At 44.8% G+C, this 19,077-nt stretch overlaps 1 protein-coding gene across 2 annotated transcripts in view; it reads left to right on the plus strand.

Moving 5' to 3' along the window:
• The first annotated feature begins 1,145 nt into the window (after positions 1–1,145).
• LOC136577168 (histone H1-like) overlaps positions 1,146–19,077 on the plus strand; it is a 205,214-nt gene continuing 187,282 nt past the window's right edge. The window contains exons 1-6 of one of the 2 annotated variants that reach the window (XM_066576952.1): positions 1,146–1,697; positions 3,572–3,670; positions 5,141–5,454; positions 9,238–9,285; positions 13,837–13,950; positions 17,158–17,271. In XM_066576952.1, coding sequence (XP_066433049.1) covers positions 5,169–5,454; positions 9,238–9,285; positions 13,837–13,950; positions 17,158–17,271 — 562 coding nt within the window. In that variant the 5' untranslated portion in view covers positions 1,146–1,697; positions 3,572–3,670; positions 5,141–5,168. The remainder of the gene's footprint in view (positions 1,698–3,571; positions 3,671–5,140; positions 5,455–9,237; positions 9,286–13,836; positions 13,951–17,157; positions 17,272–19,077) is intronic. The other variant, XM_066576951.1, reaches the window with a different exon arrangement.

A 19,077-nucleotide genomic window follows, 5' to 3' on the forward strand; every position in this document is an offset into this window, starting at 1 on the left:
GTTCCAGCCAAGGATGTCCATGCTCCGCGTCTATTTCGCCGGTTCCATAAAACCTACCCCTCAAGCTGGCTCCGGGTTGTGGAGCTCCGGAGTTCCCCCGTAAGAGGGGGGGGGGGGGTGGTACTGTCAGGGTTGGTAACTCTCGGGGTCGCCATGCCTGCACTGCCAGTACTGTTGCTCCTGCGGGTGGTGTGCGGCACAGGGGAACCCCGACACAGGTTACTACTCATGGCCGCGTGGCTCCTATACTCCTCAGGACACGGTGGCGGCTGCTGCCCGGCGCTGCGTTCCTGTTGTTATGACAGCCGACTCACCTCCTCTGTCTTAGTTTGTTCTGGTAGTGCTGGGGACGGTTCTCCCAGCACTCTGCAATTACTGCTGCTGTCTGACTCTCCGCCCCAATCAGCTGCTGGGGCAGGAGCTCTGACAGCATTTAAACCCCTCAGTTCCTTCCTGACACTGCCAGTGTTTGATTAGGCTTCCTGTCACTCACCAGCGGTTCCATGCTATTTCTGACTCATAGTGGTATTTGACCTCGGCTCTTCCCCAGACCTGACTCCATTCTTCCCTTGCCTGTACTGCGCTTCTTGGACTGACTTCTGTGCTTTGGACCTTTGGCTTGCTCCTGGACTGGTTTGTTGTTTCCCTTGGTACTACATTCTGTTTGTTTCTGTCTGTGTTCTTGTTCTCTGTTTCCAGGAACTGTGGTGTCCTGTGTCATTTTCCCTAGCTCAGTGTAGGGACCGTCGCCCAGTTGCTGCCCTAGGGTTTAGCCCAGGGGGACAAGTAGGCAGAGACAGGGGTTGCGGGCTACGTTGCAGGGCCCCCAACTTCTGCTTTCCCTGGTTTCCTGACATGGAACTCAGGTGGCAGACAAGATGGAAGACCCTTTTCCCACCACATGACATGACATACTGGTACATGCACATGCAGGCTTTGCATTTTATTAAAAGTTAACCTCTAAAGCGCCGCAGCTGTGCAACACACACACTGGAAATCACAAGGCAGCTTTACACATTGCATCAACATAAGACATACATGTATGACATTTATAGAGGGAAACAGGATGATGTACTGGGTCACTACAAAAGAGTGTAAGGTCGTCACTAGACTAATTCTGGCTTTGAGCTCACCGGGTAGTTTTTGACTCCCTGTTTTATTGGAAGACCGACCTCGGAAAGATCCTCCTCCTCTCTGCTGTGGATCACCAAGAGAGCGGAACGAGACCTGGCTCAACCTTGAATGAGATGTGCTGATAACTGCTTTCTCTTTTGTGCAAGTACCTCCTCCTTCTTAAACACCTGACTACAACCTCCAACTCCTGACTACAACTCCCCCAAACTGCTCATTGCCTCCTCCTTTTATCTCCTCTTCTCATTCCCGCACTTTCTCTACTCCTCCCACTCTGCATAGGGACTTGTGGTTGCTTTCCCGCCCTTGTACTCTGCACTGGCGAGTTTGAACCTGACTATCGGCCAATAGGGCACCAACTGACATCAGGCTAAGCTCTAGGCTTAGAAGAGAGACAGGGAGAAACAGGGTCTCTCCTACAGACGGCACCTTCTATGTCCAGGGACTGCATAGAAAACAAGAAAAACTGGTAGTAGAAAGTGAAAGAAACTTCAGAATCAACTTTACTGCGGATAGAAGCATTCGGAGATCTGCAACGCCTGGACCGATACACCACGGTGACATATGTAAGGAACTCATTTACTAATATCGCTGTAGGTTATGTGAGCTGTTACATAGGACTGCAGGGAGCATCACATTTGTACTGTATTGCCTCAATGTACAAGTGTCAGCTCAGTGCAAATGATATCTCTGCTGCTTCTAGTCTTTATGGAGCCACTATAGTGGGGGACGTCTGGCTGGTGTGTTAATTGTTCTGTACAGCAGCGTTATTTGTGTACTGTACGTTCCCTATATGGAGCCACTATAGTGGGGGACGTCTGGCTGGTGTGTTAATTGTTCTGTACAGCAGTGTTATTTGTGTACTGTACGTTCCCTACATGGTGGCACTATAGTGGGGGACGTCTGGCTGGTGTGTTAATTGTTCTGTACAGCAGCGTTATTTGTGTACTGTACGTTCCCTATATGGAGCCACTATAGTGGGGGACGTCTGGCTGGTGTGTTAATTGTTCTGTACAGCAGCATTATTTGTGTACTGTACGTTCCCTATATGGTGCCCCTATAGTGGAGGATGTCTGGCTTGTGTGTTAATTGTTTTGTATAGCAGCGTTATTTGTGTACTGTACGTTCCCTATATGGTGCCACTATAGTGGGGGACGTCTGGCTGGTGTGTTAATTGTTCTGTACAGCAGCGTTATTTGTGTACTGTACGTTCCCTATATGGTGCCACTATAGTGGGGGCGTCTGGCTGGTGTGTTAATTGTTCTGTATAGCAGCGTTATTTGTGTACTGTACGTTCCCTATATGGAGCCACTATAGTGGGGGACGTCTGGCTGGTGTGTTAATTGTTCTGTACAGCAGCGTTATTTGTGTACTGTACGTTCCCTATATGGAGCCACTATAGTGGGGGACGTCTGGCTGGTGTGTTAATTGTTCTGTACAGCAGTGTTATTTGTGTACTGTACGTTCCCTACATGGTGGCACTATAGTGGGGGACGTCTGGCTGGTGTGTTAATTGTTCTGTACAGCAGCGTTATTTGTGTACTGTACGTTCCCTATATGGAGCCACTATAGTGGGGGACGTCTGGCTGGTGTGTTAATTGTTCTGTACAGCAGCATTATTTGTGTACTGTACGTTCCCTATATGGTGCCCCTATAGTGGAGGATGTCTGGCTTGTGTGTTAATTGTTTTGTATAGCAGCGTTATTTGTGTACTGTACGTTCCCTATATGGTGCCACTATAGTGGGGGACGTCTGGCTGGTGTGTTAATTGTTCTGTACAGCAGCGTTATTTGTGTACTGTACGTTCCCTATATGGTGCCACTATAGTGGGGGCGTCTGGCTGGTGTGTTAATTGTTCTGTATAGCAGCGTTATTTGTGTACTGTACGTTCCCTATATGGAGCCACTATAGTGGGGGACGTCTGGCTGGTGTGTTAATTGTTCTGTACAGCAGCGTTATTTGTGTACTGTACGTTCCCTATATGGTGCCACTATAGTGGGGGACGTCTGGCTGGTGTGTTAATTGTTCTGTACAGCAGCGTTATTTGTGTACTGTACGTTCCCTATATGGTGCCACTATAGTGGGGGCGTCTGGCTGGTGTGTTAATTGTTCTGTACAGCAGCGTTATTTGTGTACTGTACGTTCCCTATATGGTGCCACTATAGTGGGGGCGTCTGGCTGGTGTGTTAATTGTTCTGTACAGCAGCGTTATTTGTGTACTGTACGTTCCCTATATGGTGGCACTATTTATTCTGTTATAAGGAGAGCATTGATGGAAAGTCTGTTGAGTGCATCTATATGTGCCTGTGAACCCCTCTAAATAAAATCCTGCGCAGCATCCTAACATTTGGATTCACGTATCCAAACTGTCTGAGAACTGCGGCATCCTAGACAATCACAGTCCATGGCTTTTATTTCTTCCACATGTTGGAAAATGAAGCATAGACCCTGATCTGTTGTTTGGGCAGCGAGGACATTGTTGTCTCTGGTGTCCTACCATTATCTACAAGCTGGCAAGAATATAAAGATCTTCTACAAGGTGGGTGAGAATTTCCACCGGAACGTAAAATTTCTATTTCTATTAGAAATCATGAAATCTTTGTTGTTTTTTACTTACAGAGATGTTGACATTTTGTATGGTCGGGGGGGGGGGGGGGGGGGGAGGGGGGGGGTGTTGAGCAAACTGCAATAGTAGAATCCTGTTTTGGGTCGAACTTTGATAAAAGTTCAGTTCAGCGAAAATCCAAACCTTCTTAGTCTTTTTCCTTCTTCTTATCTTTTTGTTTTCCTTCTTCTTTTTCTTTGTTTTTTTTTTCAATCTACTTCTGTTCCTTCACCTTGTCCTTTTTATTCTTCCTTTCCCTTCTTCTTTAACTTTTCCTTAACCCTTTTCAATCCAATGTTTCTGCCACCCGCATATTCCCCAGCTCTTACTGGAGCTGTTTAAAATCTTTTCCAATGCAACATCTTAAAGGGGTTGTCCCGCGGCAGCAAGTGGGGTTAAGCACTTCTGTATGGCCATATTAATGCACTTTGTAATATACATCGTGCATTAAATATGAGCCATACAGAAGTTATACACTTACCCCCTCCGGTGCTGGCGTCCCCGTCTCCATGGCGCCGACCAAAGCCGCCTTCTCCAGGGATTAGACGCGCTTGCGCTGAAGGGGCTGCTCCGGCGTGCTCGCACCGCACAGGGCTTCTGCGCATGCGCGTCTAATCCAGGGAGAAGGCGGCTTTGGTCGGCGCCATGGAGACGGGGACGCCAGCACCGGAGGGGTAAGTGTATAACTTCTGTATGGCTCATATTTAATGCACGATGTACATTACAAAGTGCATTAATATGGCCATACAGAAGTGCTTAACCCCACTTGCTATCGCGGGACAACCCCTTTAAGAGTACTTAAATACACTCCTAGTTGACCTAAGAGTGTTAGGTGTCCTGCACATGGGCGAGTTGGGCCCCATATGCGGGATTCCCACATAGGAGTTCAAACCAGTGCCCAGCCGGTGACCCCTGTGTACCTGTCCAGCGGCGTCTTTCTGCGCTGCAGATGTACCGGCTGGCACTCTGTCGTGCGGAAGTGCCGCGGGACGGACGGCTTTAATTGAAGTCAATGGAAGCAGGCCGTGCATAGCCCGCAAAAAATTGCAGCATGCTGTGATTTCTCTCCCGCGAGCAGAAAATCGCAATCTATTTCCGCTCGTGGGCAGAAAATCGCGTTGTCTCACAGCATGCTATTGGCTGGATTTGCTACAGAATCTGGAGGCGGAATCCCGCTCCAGATTTCACAATGCAAATCTTCCCTTGTGCAGGAGGCCTTATATAGGGGTATTATGTCTCTCAGACAGTGTTATACACCAGATGGTGAAGTTCCGGTTTGGTTCAAATTCAGCAAACCAGCCAGACCGAATTTTTCAAAAGTTGGCTCATCACTAATGTTCAATGTAATTCTTTAGTGTTTGTAGTGGAAATCTCACAAAATGAATATTGACCTTTATTCCTCAGTGATTGCAGGACCTGTAATAATACAACAATGGTTAAAAGTATTGCAAATATCACCAAAATTCTGGGAAAGCATCTAAAACGTTTGTCAAAAGACGGTTTAGACAGCTTCATCAAGGAATTCTGTGTCCCTGAGCCTCCTCAAGGAATAACTCAAATGGAGATAAAACATCTGGAAGGAAAAACTCCAGTGGAGGTCGTCGAAAAGATCATGAAGTTCTACACTGTAAGACATGTGCGAAAAAGAGTCAAAGAAGCTCTGAGAAACATCAATGAAAATCAGATCCGGATGGATCTTGAGAAAGAGCTTAGAGCAGGTAAGAAGCAGAAGAAGCGTAGCAGCATGAGTTCCATTTTTAGTCATTTGCCATCCAGTCCGAGAGCGACCATTGGCCAGAACATTGACACAAAGGAATGGAAAACTTGGGCAGCCCTGATTTTCTTTCACATTCTCCATTCCTTCTGAGGTGGACAAGTTTATGAGGGACTTAAGTAATGACAGACCTGAGCTAAGTTTACTCCTCCTCCTCTCCCAGACAAATCTTGCAGGCTTATCTCCTTAAGGCTGGGGTCATATCGGCACTGGAACCTCCGGAGGCTTGGTTTCCTATTCCCAATCATTGCTATAAAGACCTGTATAAATTGATTTGCTATGGCATTACATCATACTACAGGAGCGATCAAAGCATTGCTGGTTGTGGTTTTCCCTGAGGGCTAAAAGAAAGTGTAAAAAAAAACAAAACAACTTTTGCTATATTTGCAATAAAAAATCTAAATAATAAAGCAGAAATACATGTTTGGTCTTGCTGTGTCCATAAAAGTCAGATCTATCAAAGTAATGCATTATTTACCCCACACAGTGAACGACGTCCAGGAAAAAAAGAACGAACGCCAGAAATGCGCTTTTTTTGGTCAGCCTATCTCCAAGAAAAAAATGTAATGAAAAGCGATCAAAAAGTTGCTTTTATTCAAAAATGGTACCATCGTAAACAACGGGACGTACTGCACAAAATGAGCCTTCACATAACTGTCGACAAAAAAATTAAAAAGTTATTGTGCGCAGAAAATAAAGAGCGAAAATAATTTTAAAAAATTAAATATCTTAAAAAAAAAAAGTAGTAAAGCAAAAAAAACTATATGTTTGGTATCTTAGTAATCATACCGACCCATAGAATAATGGTTTAGTTAATTTTTGTTGCAGTTTGTTCGTCGTGGAAACAGGACGCACCGAAAGATGGCAGAATGTCTTTTTTTTCCACTTCTCTCCACTTAGAATTTTTTTTTAAGTTTTGCAGTATATTATATGGTACAATAAATACTACCATTAAAAAAATACAACTCGTCCTACAAAAAACAAGCCCTCATACAGCGACGTTGATGGATAAATAAAGGAGTTACGGTTTTTAAATGGGAGGAGGAAAAAACGAAAATGAAAGAAAGCAAAAAAGCTCCGTCACTAAGGGGTTAAAGTATTCAAGTATGTTGTATAAAGCATAATTCCCCGGGGAACAAGTCCTCATGCGTATTGCCACAAAACTGGCTTCCTCAGGGGTGGAGAAAATAAGTGGCTGGCTGACTAACGAGCAATGAAGCAACATGTAATAAGTATCTAAGTCCTAAGCATAAAATATATATATATTGTAGCACAGTGGGGGTTAAAGAGCACGCCAAACGGTCACTTTTCTTCTTGTTTGGTTTATTTATACAGTCCTTAACAGAAACATAAACGACTGGGTCTCCAGAGAAATAATAAATGGTAGCAACCACAAAAGTCTCTGTTCAAGTTTAACCCTCCTCAGTCCGGAGGTGAAGCAGGTTAATCCTAAGCTGAGTAGACCATACAAGTCCATAGAGTTGCACAGACCTGTGGATGTCCGGAGCGCAGCTGGTCCTTATGCCTTCAATCTCTTCAGGCTCTAGTCCAAGGGCTGGCGTATCCCCAGGGGTCCTGCTGGAACCTTGCAGCGCCTCGTCCACAGCGCCTCTCTGCTCACACTGGAAGTCACAAAGTAACTGCAGCCTGAATCTCCCAGGCACACACACCTCACTCTACCTTCCACCTGTCTCCTTAAATGACATGCTGGACAGGTTGTAAGATCTGGCCTGGAGTGAAAGAGGACCGGACTACCTCACAGAGGCTAATAACCTCTGTGACACATACCTTCCACTCCAGACCATTCCTCTCACCCTGTTACACACCTCCCCCCTCTGCCCCAAGCCATCCAGCTGGGCACCAACTGCAACTGAACAATAAATTCTAGACAGGGCATCTGCATTACCATGTAATTTTCCTGGCCTATGTTCCACTTCAAAGTCGAATTCTTGTAACGTTAAGAACCATCTTGTCACCCTGCCATTATTCCCTTTATTTTTATACATCCAACTTCAAGGGAGCATGGTCTGAGATTAGTTTAAATCTCCTTCCCAGGAGGGAGTACCTTAGGGAGTCTAATGCCCATTTTACCGCTAACCCTTCTTTCTCAACTATGGCGTAATTTTTTTCATAAGGGGACATTTTCCTGCTTAAGAACAGCACGGGATGCTCTTCTCCGTTAATCTCTTGGGACAATACGGCCCCTAGCCCTACTTCCGACGCATCCGTCTGGACTATGAACTCTTTTGAAAAGTCGGCAGCTATCAATATGGGCTGTCGACACAATACACGTTTTAGCTGTTCAAACGCATGTTCCGCTTCTGGTGTCCACTGCACCATTACCGACCTGTTCCCCTTGGCAAGCTCTGTCAGCAGGGCTGCAATCGTGGCAAAATTTGGGACGAAGCATCGGTAATAGCCCACTATACCTAAAAACGCCCGCACCTGTTTTTTAGTTTGGGGTCGTGGCCAGTCCTGAAAGGCTTCCACTTTATTAAGTTGGGGTTTAACTAGCCCCCTACCCACTATGTAGCCAAGGTATTTGACCTCTTCCATTCCCACTGCACATTTTTTTAGATTTATCGTGAACCCCACCCTCCTCCCATTTTGCAATGAATGGGCTTAGAAATAATCTATGATGTTCTGCATTGTACTGGATACGTGGACCACAGATTAGGCATCCTGCAGATTTGTTGTCTCATGTGGAAGGCTCCTCTTTCATGTCACATTGTCAGTGCAAGTCTGGTGTTGTGAATCTTTCTTTTCTGATGACGCTCACCGTGCGGGATGAATAATGCGTTACTTTGATAGATTGGACTTTTATGGATGCAGCTATTCAAAAATATGTTGTTCTTTTTTTTATTTAGATTTTTTTTATTAGAAATATGGGAATTTTTAAAAAACTTTTATTGCCTCTTTTTTTTCAATAATTAATCAAGCTTTTTATTTTTTACATCATCTTTTTAGTCCCAAGAGGGGACTTGAATTTGTGATCACTCTTGCAGCATAATGCAATACCATACTACTAGAGATGAGCGAGCACGCTCGGTTAAGGCAGTTACTCAAGCGAGCATCGCTCTTCTCGAGCAACTGCATACTTGTCCGAGCAAATTCGGGGTGGTGGCATGGGGGAGAGAGATATCTCTCTCTCCCCCCCCCCCCCCCCCCCCGCATTTGCTTGGCCGAGTATAGTTACTCGAAAAGAGCGATGCTCACTTGAGTAACTGCCTTAACCGAGCGTGCTCGCTCATCTCTACATACTACTACATATGCTGCGATCTGACAGGCAGTCTATCAAGCCCAACACAGGCATGGCTGCATACACAATCTGCAGTGACAGTCCTGGAGAATTTAAAGGGGTTGTCCCGCGCCGAAACGTTTTTTTTTTTTCTTTCAACAGCCCCCCCGTTCGGCGCGAGACAAACCCGATGCAGGGACTTTAAAAAAAAAACCGCACAGCGCTTACCTGAATCCCCGCGCTCCGGTGACTTCTTACTTACCCGGTGAAGATGGCAGCCGGGATCTTCTCCCTCGGTGGACCGCAGGGCTTCTGTGCGGTCCATTGCCGATTCCAGCCTCCTGATTGGCTGGAATCGGCACGTGACGGGGCGGAGCTACACGGAGCTACATGTGAAGCCACTACTCCATTGCAAACCAGGATGAGTGGAGGTCCCAATTGCCCTACACAACATGGTGCTAATGTAATGTGTTGTCTTCATTTCACTAGATGGCGCAAAGAAAAAAGCAACGAAAGCACAAATTAAAGTGGAGAACGGTAAGTGTAATATTACATGGATGGCACGGAATCCCACAGATGTTAGTGTGTGAATTAGGGCCGACGCTAGAAATGTCCAGGAAGTGATGAGTTGATAATAAACTCCATATATTTTCCTTAACTCCTACAAGAATGTCCGGCACCTGGAGAAGAAAGTTACAGATCAAAGTTAGCAGTCCAAGGTTATTTGCACACTCAGGCGGCAGGATGAGGTCGGGGCTGGAGTTGGTCCGGTAGAGTAGGAAGCTTTTGGATTGTAAGACTGGACTTGGGTTACAAGGAATGGAGGGATCCAGTGATCAGAGGGTCGAATCATGGCTGATATAAATTATGGATGTCTTCAGAATGTTTCTTGTTATTATGAAGTCACATCCAAAGTTTTCTGTATTCTAATGAGAAAATAATCAGGGAATTAAACACATGAAAGACAATGCAAAAACATTAGTATATAAACATAAAATCAGATCTGAGGTTAAGATCGAGGGGAAATCTAGTATTTAACCGCATCATCCAATAAGCCTGTCTTGAAAATATTTTTTTCACCAATCCCCACCTTTTGCTGGGCGGAACACCCTTTCAGTGCCAACAAGGATATATTTGCTTGGTGGATTTCCAAAAAATGTCTGGATGCTGCAGCCAGGGAACGTTTCAATATACCTGAGAGGGATTAGAGCCAGATATATGCTCAACACTACGTAGTCTGGGATGTCGTAGAGGTAGAATATGCTTTGGTTTGTATATTAGAACGCTCAGAACACATTATGATTGGACACATCAGTAATAACCTTTAGTCATGAGCCAATTGTGAGATGCCACAGCAGTATTGTTATATATGCTAGGAGCTATCATGTTGCCTATTGTAAGAAATTTCTTGGCAACAAATTTATCAAAGACTGGTAGAGTTGGAAGGGACCTCCGGGGTCATCGGGTCCAAACCCCTGCTCAGTGCGGGATTCACTAAGTCATACCAGACAGATATTTGTCCAGCCTTTGTTTGAAGACTTCCATTGGAGGAAATCTACCACCCACGTGGTAACTTGTTCCACTCATTGATCCCCCTCACTGGTATACTCTTACAGATTAGATATTAGACAAAGTGTTTGAAGTTGAAGGTTCACAACTTCCTGGATGGCAGTGCATTTGAGAAAATCACCCCCCCCCCCCCAGATTTGGGATTGTTTGTGAGTGCTGCTGGATATTCCAATATAATATCTGATCTGTGTCTCCTCCCTTTCAGTTTCATCCCATTGCTTCTAGTCTTTCCTTGTGCAGATGAGAATAGGGCTGATCCCTCTGCACTGTGACAGCCCTTCAGATATTTGTAGACAGCTATTAAGTCTCCTCTCAGCCTTCTTTTGTGCAAGCTAAACATTCCCAGATCCTTTAACCGTTCCTCATAGGACATGATTTGCAGACCGCTCACCATCTTGGTAACTCTTCTCTGAACTTGCTCCAGTTTGTCTATGTCTTTTTTAAATTGGAGTGCCCAGAACTGGACACAGTATTCCAGATGAGGTCTGACTAAGGCTGCCTGTCCACGGTCATTGCAAAATCCCACGGGGAATCTCTGCCACAGGAGCTGCCGCCGGCAGACGGATGTCCGCAGTCACCGCAGAGTTGCGGCAATTCGCAGCATGCTGCGAATTGCCAGCCACTCGTGGACAGGGGGGCTGCGCTTTCCATAGCAATGCTATGGAAAGCGTTTACTGTGTTCCCCACAGCTGGATAATCACCGCGGGAAACGCAGTAAAAATTTGCCCGTGGACAGGTGCTCTAAGGAAGAATAGAGGGGGATAATGACCTCACGTGATCTAGACTCTATGCTTCTCTTAATACATTCCAGAATTGTGTTTGCCTTTTTGGCTGCTGCATTACATTGTTGACTCATGTTCAGTCTATGATCTATTAGCATACCCAAATCTATTTTCACATGTGCTGCTGCTTAGTCTAATCTCTCCCATTCTGTATCTGCTTTTTTCATTCTCTTGCCCAGATTTCTCCTTGTTAAATGCCATTCCTCCAAGGGAAGTCACAGCCCACTGTTTAAGCTTGTCTAGATCTTTTTGAATCCTCTCTCTTTCATCTCAGTGTTAGCTATCCCTTCTTTGTGTCATCAGCAAATTGATCAGTTTCCCCTCAATTTCCTCCTCCAGATCATTTATAAAAATGTTGAACACTGGGCCTAGGACAGGGCCTTGTGGTACCCCACTTGATACATTCTTCCACTTGGATGTGCAGTAGAGATGAGCGAACGTACTGCGAACGTACTCGGTAAGGCCGATTTCGCAATCGAGCACCGCTATTTTCGAGTACTTCACTACTCGGGTGAAAAGATTCGGGGGGCGGGGCGTGGCGTGGTGGAGCAGGGGGTAGCAGCGCGGAACAGGTGGGAGCTCTCTCTCTCTCCCTCTCCCCCCCCCCACTCCCCTCTGCAACCCCTCACTCACCCACGGCGCCCCCCGAATCTTTTCACCCGCGTAGTGAAGTACTCGAAAATCGCGGTGCTCGATTGCGAAATCGGCCTTACCGAGTATATTCGCTTATCTCTAATGTGCAGCCATTTATGACCACTCTTTGAGTACAATCACTCAGCCAGTTGTGAATCCACCTAACAGTTGCCTTTTAAATCCCATATTTGGTCATTTTTTCAATAAGTATAGTATGAGATACTTTGTCAAATGCTTTACTAAAGTCAAGATATACTATATCTACCGCATTTTCCTGATCAACCTAGTTGGCTATTCTGTCATAAAAGGAAATTAGATTAGTCTGGCATGACTTGCTTGTTACAATCCCATGCTGGCTCTGGTTAATTAATCCATTTTCATCCAAGTACATGCAAACAGGCTGTTTAATAATTTGTTCAAAAATCTTTATCGGTATAGAAGTCAGGCTCACAGGCCTGTGATTTCCTGGGTCCACGTTCTTTCCTTTTTTGAAGATAGGGACATTTGCCCTTCTCCAATCTTCTGGAACTTCTCCTGTTCTCCAGAAATTTTCAGAAATTATGGTGAGTGGTTCAGCAATTACCTTTGCTGCTTCCTTTAGTATCCTAGGATTTAATTCATCTGAACCTGGAGACTTGAATTTATTTAAGTTAGCTAAATTTGATACCTAGCTGGAGAATTTGGGCAACGGGACTATCCTGCATGAGAATAGGGAGATTTTTTGTATGATTTGTAATGTTAAAAAGAAGAAAAAATTCTGCACTAAAACTAATTAAAAAAACTAAAGAAGAATTAGATGCGGCATCAGGGGGTGCCCGCTGTTGTCTGAACTGGGTCAAACAATTGAATTGTCATTTAGATTGTGCTAAATAGTCAAACCTATTTTTTAATGCTGCTACTTAAACCCATGAGCGGGTCGCTACTCTCACAAGACAACAACCCCCTTGAGTCCTGCCTGCAAGTGGGGCGATCGTCCTAATAGGGACGACCCAACGCCGTAACCTAAAGGACCTGGCTCGGTCTAGATGGGAAACAATCCAAGCAGCACAGGAAACAGTTCATACCAACACATAAGAAATGCATAACACAAAGAACAAGAGTGTTCACATCCCATGTCCGGCCACCTGCCCAGGCACACAGAGCACGTCACTGTTCACACCTACTGAACAACATGCATGGATGCAAACCCAAGGGTACTGGGAGGGAACTGAGGAAACCAGCACCTTCTAGCCTGAGGGGCTGGCATTTATGTGCAGCAGACCAGTGGTGACTGGCTAGCTGAAGAACTCCACACCCAGCCAGCTCAAACATCCCACACCTATGGAAGTGTGCTACTGGAAACCTATAGAACCCATAGATCCCAGGAGCAAAACCTAACAATACCCTTGGTGGATTTGCAAAAAATGTCTGGATGCTGCAGACGGGGAACATCTCAATGTACCTGAAGAGGGATTAGAGTCAGATGTATGCTCAGCACTACAGAGTGTTCATTACCTGATGTCCCTCCTCCATACTGCTCCCAACAGATAGAACATTCAGTAACATACATGACAGGAGTGTTACAACTTATAAATTAATTAATATCAAAAGTCTAGGATGTCGTAGAGGAAGAACATGTTCTGGTTTGTATAATAGATTGCACAGAACACATCATGACTGGACACATCGGAGACAACCTTTATTCATGAGCCAATTGTGAGCGGTCAGAGTAGTATTGTTGTGTAAGCTGGGACCTATCATGTTGCCTATTGTACGCATTTTCTTGGCGACAAATTTGATACCCGGCTGGAGAACCTGGACGGGGCGCGGGGACCATCCTGCATAAGAGGAGGGAGAGTTTTAATGATTTGTTTAATGTAAAAAAAGAATCCGCACTAAAACTAGTAGAAAAAACTAAAGAAGAATTAGATGCGGCATCAGGGGCGCCCGCAGTTGTGTGAACTGGGTCAAACTATTGGCGCAGTCTGTCAGACATAACACGGCGCTCTGGGTTATAATCCTTTCCCAGTGATTGTGGGTTTCATCAGCATTTTTCTTGTTATTGTGAAGTGACTTTCGATCTTCACGTTTGCTGTATTTCTATTTTTCTATCTTATGTATAAAGCTCCTGGGCCGAGTGGCGGACCGGCCATTGCAGCAGACCAGCAGATGAATGTTGGAGCAAGTCAACAGCCTGGTGGAGATAACAAGCCGAAAAGAGGTAGAAAGTCTAAAGCAGGTAAATGGTCCGCAGTATGTAGAGCTCTGGGGGTACTGAATGGTAAAAGTGCTAGCAGACGGGGCTGGAAAGTTTTGGTAACATTCACCCAACTGTATTAAGAATACCAACGTGATTCATGAGGTATAAGAACCCGGTCAAACTTAGAGCAGATTCACACACGCAGATTTGTGCATGAAAACTTTGTACATGCAATACTCAGAAAATAGAACCCATAGATTTAATGGCTTCGTTCACAAGCACGTATTTGACCTTCGCATTTCGGTTGTGAAAGACACACAGCTTGCTCTATTTTCCTGCGTACTTGCTCAGGTAAAGAGCTCATCTTTAACTCAGTAAACCAATTGGCCCTTTTAAAGGCCGGCAGCATCGGTGGCTGTTTTTTGCACACATAATTGCACATGATTTGTGCGCGCAAAAACCACGTTGCAAATACGAACACAAATACGGTGGTGTGAATTCAGCCTTATATGTGTGGAAATAAACACTGTATATCACTCTCATAGAAAAAAGAACCTTTACTAGAATATATCCATAGAAACCATGTGTGAGCGAGGACCAACGCGTTTCAGCAAAAAAACTAAGCCTTAACCATAGCATATAGCCTGTACAAGAAGGAAGTCATTAAAAGGTAACACAACAAAAGTACAACCACTCCTACTAATGAATAAATAAGGAGGACATTAAACACATGAAAAACATTACAAAAACATTAGTACCGTGTTTAACTGAAAATAAAACCTATCCTGAAAATAAGCTCTAGCCTGTTTTTGGGGGGGGGGATTTCCAGGAAGGCTTGAAATATAAGCCCTACCCTGAAAATAAACCCTAGTTACACTACACTTAAAAAAAGAATACTTACCTAGCAGGCTCGTCCAGGTCTCCCCCGCTGCTCTCCAGAGCTTCGGCGCAGTCCCGCACTTCTTGGCCGCTCATATAACATCACTTTCTGGTTACGGGATTTATAAATTCCATCTCCAGGAAGCGATGGCTGTGATTGGTTCTTCGACCACTGCTCAGCCAGTCAATGCAGCGCTCGATGAACCAATCACAGCCATCGCAATGGTTCTTCGAGTGCTGCATTGATTGGCTGAGCAGCAGTCAAAGAACCAATCAACAGCCATCATGTCGTGGAGGCAGGATTTATGAATTGGCTGAGTGGTGTTCGTCTCAGCGGAGTCTCAGCATCTCCAGCAGCAATAGCGATGTCTGTTGTGGAGTGAGGAGAAACCATCACCGGAGATGCAGAGACTCCACTGAGATGAACGCCACTCAGCCAATTCAAAAACCCCGACTCCACAACGCAATGGCTGCTGATTGGTTCTTCGACTGCGCTCAGCCAATCAAAGAAGCGCTCGATGAGCTAATGCGATGGCTGTCATTGGTTCATCGAGCACTGCATTGATTGGCTGAGCAGCGGTAGGTAAGTATAATAATACATCCCCTGAAAATAAGACCTAGTGCCTCTTTTGGGGCAAAAATCAATATACGACAGGGGCTTATTTTCAGGGGAAATACAGTATATAAACATAAGATCGGCTCTGAAGTTAACACCTTGTGGAAATCTGGTTTTTAACCGCATCATCAAATAAAACTCTCTTTTGAAAGCATTTTTTTTTCAACAATCTCCACCTCCTTCCGGTGGAACACCCTTTCAATGCCAGTGACTTTACATGAGGATATATCCCTGTCATGTCCAAACAGGACAAACTGCATCCGTAACCCTGAGATACTTACGCAAATGCACACACGCTAAACACCAAAAGAAAGTGAACTCCGAATAGGACTCGCGAGCAAACATGACACAACGACTTGCAAACTCCCAAAACACTCACCTGGCATACCTGCACGCATGAACAGATGGAGTAGCTACAGGACGAGGTTTTGGTTCGTATTTTGGCCAATATACTTAAGCCCATGAGCAGGTCCCTACTCTCACAAGACAACAACCCCATGAGTCCTGCCTGTAAGCAGGGCGATTGTCCCAATAGGGACGGCCCCACGCTGTACCCTAAAGGACCTGGCTCAGTCTAGATGTAAAACAATCCAAGCAGCACAGGATACAGTTCACACCAACACATAAGGAATGCATAACACAAGAAACAAGAGTGTTCACATCCCATGTCCGGCCACCTCCACAGACACATAGAACACGTCACTGTTCACACCTACTGAACAACATGCATGGATGCAAACACAAGGGTACTGGGAGGGACCTGAGGAAACCAACACATTCTAGCCTGAGGGGCTGGCATTTATGTGCAGCAGACCAGTGGTGACTGGCTAGCTGAAGAACTCCACACCCAGCCAGCTCAAACATCCCACACCTGTGGAAGTGTGCTACTGGAAACCTATAGAACCCATAGATCCCAGGAGCAAAACCTAACAATACCCTTGGTGCATTTCCCAAAAATGTCTGGGTGCTGCAGACGGGGAACATCTCAATGTACCTGAAGAGGGATTAGAGTCAGATGTATGCTCAGCACTACAGAGTGTTCATTACCTGATGTCCCTCCTCCGTATTGCTCCCAACAGATAGAACATTCAGTAACATACATGACAGGAGTGTTACAACTTATAAATTAATTAATATCAAAAGTCTAGGATGTCGTAGAGGAAGAACATGTTCTGGTTTGTATAATAGATTGCACAGAACACATCATGACTGGACACAGCGGAGACAACCTTTATTCATGAGTCAATTGTGAAGGTCAGAGTAGTATTGTTGTGTAAGCCAGGACCTATCATGTTGCCTATTGTAGGCATTTTCTTGGTGACAAATTTGATACCCGGCTGGAGAACCTGGACGGGGCGCGGGGACCATCCTGCATAAGAGGAGGGAGAGTTTTAATGATTTGTTTAATGTAAAAAAAGAATCCGCATTAAAACTAGTAGAAAAAACTAAAGAAGAATTAGATGCGGCATCAGGGGCGCCCGCTGTTGTGTGAACTGGGTCAAACTATTGGATCGTCGTTTAGATTGTGCCAAATAGTCATATCTGGTTTTTGCTGCTACTAAATTTTTGGTCCTATTTAAGATCCCGCTGCAGTAACCACAATGGCGCAGTCTGTCAGACATAACGCAGCGCTCTGGGTTATAATCCTTTCCCAGTGATTGTGGTTTTCTTCATCATTTTTCTTGTTATTGTGAAGTGACTTTCGATCTTCACGTTTGCTGTATTTCTATTTTTCTATCCTATGTATAAAGCTCCTGGGCCGAGTGGCGGACCGGCCATTGCAGCAGGCAAGAAGATGAAAGTTGGAGCAAGTCAACAGCCTGGTGGAGATAACAAGCCGAAAAGAGGTAGAAAGCCTAAAACAGGTAAATGGTCCGCAGTATGTAGAGCTCTGGGGGTGCCGAACAGTAAGAAGTGCTAGTAGACGGGGCTGGATGGTATCTTATTGCAATGTTTTGAACTTGTTAATCCTTCGTCAGGCTCCTCAAGAAGGAAAGGATAAATTGTGATAAAGGGGACCAGTGGATGGGGGGTCCAGATCCTCAATGAATTGCACTGAAGAGACTGGTGTCTGAAGTGACAGGCGCCTACCAGACTGATGTCATATACACTATAAAGTACCTGCGTAGTGTTACTCACTGCATCCTGCAGCACCTGGATATGACATATATTGTATTTTGTAAGGGGGAAGGCATCTATAGAAGATGCAAGGAGGTGTATTGGGTGGAGATGAAAATTTCTAGGAGTTGTAGAAGGTGGATGCCGAAAAGGGAACCAGCAACACTCAACTAAGATGTGTGAATGGTGCACAGTGGAAGAATAGGGAGTCTAAAGAAAGTACAAAATACTCAGAGCATAAATATAGATATTGCAATAACTTTTTAGCAAGTATTTCTAGCAGATTTAGAAATTGTTAAAGTCCCAAATAAGCCCTTTAAATTCTTCTAAACAGTGAAATGTCTTAAGATAATAACCAAAAATTCTCGAAGAAAAGGCCAGCATACACAGAAGATAAGAACACTGACAATTAATCACAGAAAAGTTTTGTAATTCTTACCTGTTGAATCTTTTGTCTTTGCTGCCTCCTTGGGCACAGTTACGAATAAAATGGCCCACCACTCAAACCTCCGACTCCCTCTGTGGATCACACAGCCCGCATCACATAGGAATACCTCCTCCTCTTTTCTTCCAGATGTAATGTCTTCCACTTGGTGGCAACTCCCTACCTCGACTTCCACCTTAGATGGTAAAGACAGGATCACATACACCCTTAAGTGTTTCTGCTGCACTTTTGGTTCAGTAAGAAAGAGGAAGAGGTATTCCTATGTGATGCTGGCTGTGTGACCCATCGAGTGAGTCAGAAGCTTTAGCGGTGGAACATTTTATTTATATTCATTAGATATCTGGTTTTGTGACTCCATTCCAGTGGCCTGCACCCGCTCCACTGATGACACTGATCGTGCCATTTGCATAGACTGCGGATACCTTTTTTCTCGAGCAGTTATGTTGGCTCTCTCTTCTCTACATGCAGTGCCCACAGGTTCACACCTTGTGAAATATCCACGCTTCTATATCTGAATTAAGTAGAAAAAACTTAGACATGGAGAGTAAAAAAGTTTTCCCTAGCAGAATAGCGAGCTCTTTTAGTAATGAGACCTTCTTCATTCATTTACTGCAGATGAGAAGGAACATTTTGTTACCGAAAATCGAACCAACTTGATAAGGTCAATCGCAAACATTGACCCAGTTCTGGATCATCTTATGGATAAGAAGTTGCTGACACAGGAAGATTATGATAGAATCCGGAGAAAAGGCACGAACCAGGAGAAGATGAGAGAACTCTATGATTGTGTGAGATCCTGGGGAAACAGAAGTAAAGACACATTCCTTAAGATTCTGGAGAAATATAACTCAGACGCCATTAAGACTCTCTTAGTAAAATCAAAAAGAAAGAAGTAGGATAGAAGGCTGAATGTCAAGGCTTCAACCCCCATCTGTTAGCTCTCACGCACCTAAGGCAGTAGTGTCAGATATTGCTACCTGCGTCTATGTGTAATTTGTAGTACTAGATCTTCCTGGTCTTAAAGGAGTAAAAAATTCCTTACAGTTTCTTGTCATCTTCTCTAAGAATCTAAAAGCAAACTTTACCAAGTATCATTGTACCAGATTCC

The sequence above is a fragment of the Eleutherodactylus coqui genome, chromosome 8 (assembly GCF_035609145.1).
Source record: "Eleutherodactylus coqui strain aEleCoq1 chromosome 8, aEleCoq1.hap1, whole genome shotgun sequence".
Classification (NCBI taxonomy): Eukaryota; Metazoa; Chordata; class Amphibia; order Anura; family Eleutherodactylidae; genus Eleutherodactylus; species Eleutherodactylus coqui.